The 6,301-nt window shown below is 45.0% G+C and overlaps 1 protein-coding gene across 1 annotated transcript; it reads right to left on the bottom strand.

Moving 5' to 3' along the window:
- Positions 1-2,891: 2,891 nt before the first annotated feature.
- BTG1 (BTG anti-proliferation factor 1) lies at positions 2,892-5,621 on the bottom strand. Its single transcript, XM_024570958.3, has 2 exons — positions 5,167-5,621; positions 2,892-4,211 (listed from the first exon to the last, which is right to left on the bottom strand). Exons 1-2 carry the CDS (start codon positions 5,312-5,314, stop codon positions 3,844-3,846), a joined length of 516 nt encoding a protein of 171 aa, XP_024426726.1. The 5' UTR covers positions 5,315-5,621; the 3' UTR covers positions 2,892-3,843.
- Positions 5,622-6,301: the final 680 nt, after the last annotated feature.

Raw genomic sequence — 6,301 nt, 5'->3', positions numbered from 1 at the left:
AAAACTGCAGTCAAAAAAACTGGTGGCCACCATACTCCACCAATTGTTGAGGAAATGGTATCAATCCTCATTATTAATACAGTCTAAGGCTTACTTGTTTAGGAACATCTCAAAAATACAAAATTTTAACATCTTGCTTAACATTGTGCTATTATCAGAAATATAAAGATCTGTAGAAATAACCAGAAATTGTAACTCAAAACATACAAATTCCTGGGGCCTATCTGTAGTAAATGACTTAAGGATGCACTTAAGCAGCTCAGTTTGGTTAGTAGTACAAACTATTTCACTACAAAAGATTTTTTTCACACTGTATGTTCCAAACGTGAAAAATTGTCATATTTTGTCATATGACAAACCATTGTCATATTTTGGTAGCAGCCATATACAAAAGTTCAACCACAGAGACTGAGAGATGATGCTAGACTATTTGCAGTTGGTATACCTTCAGAAAGGCAATCCAAATTACACTTTTTGAAGTCTCTCGTGTATAGGTAGAACTATTGACAATTTCTCCCCACACAATTTAACAGCAGCATCTTATCACAATCTAAAGAGGTGCAAAGGGGAGGGAAAATATCTTTAAATTCAGTAACAAAATACTATTTCTCTTCTGCAAAGAGGGAGTATCAGAAATGTTAAATGGAAAAAATACCCCAAAAATAAACTATTAAAAAAAACCCAAAATATGTTTTAAAAAATCACCCAGGGAAATGTCTAATAGCAGATATATATTTGTTCCTAAGATTAGAGGAAGCCTGAAAACCTTTAAACACTAGAACAGTCAGGAATACTGCTTCCTTTTAACTTGAAGGCCAATTCTATGACCTGTAATATCCATATAAAATGATTTACAATTTCTGAGCTATAGTGACTTAAGGAAATCACTTGTGCAACAGTACCAGGCAGTAGTTTTCTCGTGGCCTTTCCAGTCCATTATTACAGAAATACTGCAAATTAAGGTTAAGGACTGGTGATTCCCGTTCCGGATTGCCGGGAAAACAGCCACATTATCCTGCATAAACTAGGATAACACTTGCCACACAGCCCACTGCGAGCCTCGCTCCAGCATTAGAGCAAGACAGTACTTCCACATGGAGGAAATAATTTTACAACTACCTGTTAAACCTCAGAAGGTAACATTCCTAAACTTACTGCCAATAACTGAATTCCTAGCGTCAGTGGCAACTTATGGTTTTGAAAACACACATCCTTTCTTAAAATGATTTCTAAGAAACTATCTTTTAACTCAGGCAGTATAAAAGCCTTTTCCATGCTATTGCTATTATAACTAAAATTACACCAATGGTATAAATGACTACTTGTACAGGCCTGGCACACACCTGCATCTGCATACAGCAGACACTCAAATGTTTTCATCAGAATAGCTAGGCAAAACATTCCCCAGAAGCAATGAACCAGAAATACCAAACAGCTACTGTACTCCACACAGTTGTCTGGGGGCTGTATGGTTAAAGCCACAGGAAACAGCTGCATGCTAGGGCTCGGTGATGTTTGCCTCTTAAAGAGGAACTTAACAACTCCTTACATGCCAGACATCACCTGAACTCTAAAATAAAATATTTTTAAGTTCTCTTCCCACCAAATGTTTAAAGTACTAAAAAGTCTGATGTGAAGATCTTCAAAAACAATTCTCCATTTGAGAAAAGGTTTTATGATACAAGTCCTACACCGTCCTGCCCTCTCTGCCTTAGGCCCCAGGCTGTGTGAAGCTCTATCAGCTACCTGGCTCCAAAGTTACCACATGAAACGCAGTTGGTACGCAGTGATAGCAGCACTGATGTGAGACCTGTGTGAAGACTACAGCACCGATTGTTTTATTATAAAGTTTGGGGGGGGGGGGGGGCACTTTCTGAAGAATGAACTGAAAAACAAAACTGCAATTGGCAACAGTAGCCCGTGTGTTGTGGTTGTATTTCAATTCCTAAGGATGGCCTGCCAAGAAGTACACACAGCATCTGTGTTCTACATGCCTGCAGGTTAGCTGTGTATTCTTGTGTAGTCCACAAAAATCAGAATTGCATCTTACAGATAGAAATAAATTCCCATATTTATTTGGGATTACTAATTTCAAGTAACCTAGATTGTGTATTTCCAGTGTGAACATGTTTACATTTATACCAAAAATAAAAAAATTTTTGAAAAATGCCACTAAGTGGCAAGGGCTACTTAACTGTGTAGAGAAAAACCATGTTATCCTCTACAACCAAAGAATTAGCCAAGTCTCTATGGTATGGGGTTGTGGAGGAATCTACACCCCAGCAATGTTCCTATTTCACTTAGGATCTTAGGATTTAACTGAAATAAAAGTCTGAAAATGAGGAATCAAAAACTCAGCATTAGAACTTTTTGAGAATAAAAATTTGTAAACATACCTTTTGTTGAACTCCAGCTTAAGTGATTTATGTAAATCTTGCAGCTGATGAAAAGCAAAAAATCTCTGTAGTGATTAGCCTGTTAAGACTATGGGTCATCTGCCCCAAGATTTTTTAACTGAACAATGAATCAATGGGGGCAAAGTAATTGTTTTTCAGAGATGGGTCAAAATGTATCTTCACTTCAACTGGGAAGCAATGAAATGTAATCCTTTAAGTATCATTTTTGGTAGGTGTTACCTTTTGTCTCTTATCCTCATTTCATGCATTTGGCCTGGAAATATGTCCATGTTTTGACTTTAGAGATTTTTTAAAAACTTAAACCCCATGTTTCCTGTAATATCTAAATATGTATACAAACATCTTCACTCCTTATCAAATAATGTTCTTCAGCATGACCAGTGTGTACCTGACATTCCCAAACCTTAAAGAACCTAAGTCTTCTGAGAAATATATTTCTTTAGCTGAACCTCTATAATCATGACAAGAGATTGATTAAAATGCCAAGATAAGAAACAATTTATTATAGAGAGAAGAAAAATTTCTCATCCAAAATATAGAAATCTGTACAACTTTGCCACAATCAATATACATGAACTGTACAAATTTACACCAGTTCATAATTTACCAAATAAAAGATGACTAACAAAGTTCACAAAATAGATGGTGGTTTGTGGAAAAGACTTTTACCCAATTAAGTACAAGGAAAGTTACAAACCAGACCTCCACTTTCTAAAAATAAGAAGTTTACTCAGTCTTAGAAAACTACAAGCTAGCAAATGTACAGAGAGCTGGCTGGTGCTAACACCACAGTTGAGACAGTGTCTTTTTAAGGGTCTTAAATTTTAAAGCCTGTTGCCAAGGCAGATTCTGGTCACTTGCTACTTTCAAGGCCAAAAACACAATACAAGGTCTGACCATTTCCCCAGGTCATGCTTACTAGGTTTGTCTTATGTACATTTATACATATTTAAGTGCTAGGTAAAAGTCTTGTCATAAAATTTCCAGTACTACCATGTTTAAAATGTTGAGCTTTCCTATTCAGCTGCCAAAAAGTTAACAATTTTCAAGTGTAATAGTGCAAATTTCCCCTGCAAGCTCTACTGCAGAGAACAGTTCTTTGAAATACAGATTTGCATTAAAGGGATTGATGTATAAATTTGCGTATAACTTCTGGGAGAAACTGAAACCACCCTAGGACTTCACTCCCTAGCAAATAGTGATCATGTACTTGGACTCACAGGCTATTAAATTATTGAAAGGTACTGTCCAAACTATGGCACTGTCACTTAAAAAAAAATTTTTTTACCACTCTATCTTGTGCCAGATCTTCACAGCTGTGACATGATTTAAATTCCATAATCCATCCATCCCCAAGAGGAGCCCACCCAAAGCAAAAATCAAATTTATCCATCTATTATAAGATGATCCATCCACAGACTATATCTTAACCTGATACAGTCATCATATTGTAGTTTTTGGAAGGGCTTGTTCTGCCCAAGAGAAGTTCCTCCTTACAGCTGATTCTGCTGTCTACCATTTGCACGTTGGAGCCGCTTTGAGTGCTACCTCCTGCTGGTGAGGCTTCATACAACACACAGATGGAGCCATCCTCTCCGATTCTGTAGGACACTTCGTAGGGATCAACCCAGAGTGTGAGTTCACTTGGGAGAAGCCTGAACAGCTCCTGACTGCTCAGTCCAATCCGCTGTGCTGCCTGTCCAATCAGAGGATCCATTTTATGGTTGATGCGAATACAACGGTAACCTGATCCTTTGCACGGCTTTTCTGGGAACCAGTGATGTTTATAATGTTCTATAGAAGAAAAGAACAGAGAGATAATGCTTAGACGGTTACTGTTAGCTCCCGCTGTAGTTTCGTCTTCCCGCTAATTCCTTTGAGGAGGAAAAACGAAAACTATCAACTTTTATACATGCTCAGCATTGCCTTCGCTGCTGTGCGCGTGCGGGGACGGGGAATGAGCGGGAAGGATTTTAGAAACAATACAGTAGTACGGGACAAAACAATTCACAGGAACCAATCCATCCGTTGAGCCGCCAAAAACTTGCAATCAAGCGCGCAGCCTCCGCCAGCCAGAGAGCACAGGCGGCCGGGCGGGAATCTGTCTACTTTCTCCACCCACCCGCATACAATGGGGGTTTATGGCTTTGGAAGAGAGAAGCGCAACCGGACTGTTAAACCCGAAGGGAAGAAAAACAAGCAACCCTAAACCATGCTCTGGGCAGGGCTGTAATTGCACCGGTGACAAATCCGATGATTAATGGGCAGGAGTAGGAGGCCCGGGAGAAGGCACATCCGTCCCGGGCTGGCTCTGGGACAGCGGCGGTTTCCCACCCCGCGACAGGTCACCGAGCACGCTACGGTTGGACGGAGTTGGGGGGGGAGGGGAGCGGAACCGACCCCAGCCCCGTCGCTCCTTTGTCCCCATATCCGATGAAGGTCCCAGGACCTCAGCTCCCGCCTCAGTTGCCTTTAGTTTCTTTGTTGCGTGTCTGTTTTCTTCTCCCTCTCCATTTTGCCAGTCGTGGTGGGAGAAGACCCCCTACACGGCCCTCGGACCAGCCCCCAAACCCTCGCCAGGACCCGCCGTTAGCGGCCGCCCAGAGCTCCAGTCCCGGTCCGGCGGCTGCACCCGAGCGCCGCCAGCCAGAGTCACTGCCAGGCTCCCGCCGCCCCGACGGCTCGGCCCGGAGGTGTGGGGCCCGCGCCCCACAAGGCACCCCTCGCCCTTCCACCGCGGCCCACTCACCTGCCAGTAGTTCCTGGAGGCTCTGGCTGAAGGTCTGCAGCTGTCGCTCGCTCGTGAGCCCCTTGGTGCGGAGGAACTTGGAGATGAAGGACACGGCGGCAGCGATCTCACCTATCATGGTGGCGGCCCGAGTGTAGAAGGGATGCATGGGGGCGGCCGGGGCTCGGTGGCGCGGCCCCGACGGCGGAGCGGCCACCCCGGGCTCCCTCACAGGACAGAGGGCTGAGAGGAAGAGAGGGCGTGAGGGGCGGACGGCTACTTTTTTTTTTCTTTTCTTTATAGTAAAAAAGTTATTTTCGGGACAGGAGGCGGCAGGAGAGAGGCAGAAACGAGCGATGGCGGCCTGGTCACATCGCTCGGACCTCCCCAGCCGCCTCCGCCTCCAGCTAAGCAGCCTCCGAAGCTCCCGACAGTTGCATTTCCAGCTCCGGGGGGCGAAGAGATGCGGGATCCGTGCGGCAGTTTTTATAGTGCCACAGAAAGGAAGTGCGTAGCTGGAGCGTGACGACCGACTCCAGCCAATCCGGAGATCGCACCATTGTGACGCAAGCAAATTCGGAGCCGGAGGGGGCGGGAAAAGGGCCAGGGGGCGTGTCCAGAGACAAGAAAGAGGGGGAGGAGCTGACGTAATCCGCTTGTAAACAAATAAACCCTGAGTGGCTGTCGGAGACCTAGGAGCTGCAGCGAGGAACGAAAGAAACCCTGGGTGAGCGTGTGAAAGCCCCGCCCCGCAGCCCTAGCTCCTCCTTCCGGCTTCAGCTCCTCGAGGCCGGGTGCCAGGGCATCCTGTGCAAAAAGTGCGCTACCCGGACCCATGGTGTGCTGAGAAAAGCCTTTTCCTTAGGCTGTCTACACGCGCGCCCGCTTCTCGGAAGAAGCTGCACATCAGCAGCGCCAGCCTCCTCGCGTACTTTGTGTGTACATCCCGTCCTTCCTCTTGGTGTACCTGACTGGCTTTCGTAGCAGGAGGAGCGGGCAGAGAGCAGCAGGGTGCGGGTACCCGTGTGGAAGGTGTCGGGGCCGCGAAGCGGGTTGCAAAGTAAAGGGGAGGGAACAGATCTCTCAGGGCTTTCTGCAGTCTCTGGGGCCCCAGGTCTCCTCGCAGAAGTGCAAGCAACGCCTCGGAGCCGTTAAT

The sequence above is a fragment of the Desmodus rotundus genome, chromosome 3 (assembly GCF_022682495.2).
Source record: "Desmodus rotundus isolate HL8 chromosome 3, HLdesRot8A.1, whole genome shotgun sequence".
Taxonomy (NCBI): domain Eukaryota; kingdom Metazoa; phylum Chordata; class Mammalia; order Chiroptera; family Phyllostomidae; genus Desmodus; species Desmodus rotundus.
Note: the sequence above shows the minus strand (reverse complement) of the source record. Positions and strands in the feature narration are given on the sequence as shown.

Excerpts from the sequence above, each read along its gene's own strand:
- BTG1 (XM_024570958.3), bottom strand. The coding sequence starts at position 5,314 with ATGCATCCCTTCTACACTCGGGCCGCCACCATGATAGGTGAGATCGCT. Across the intron at positions 4,212-5,166 it reads CCTCCAGGAACTACTGGCAG|AACATTATAAACATCACTGG; the intron begins GTGAGTGGGCCG and ends TTTCTTCTATAG.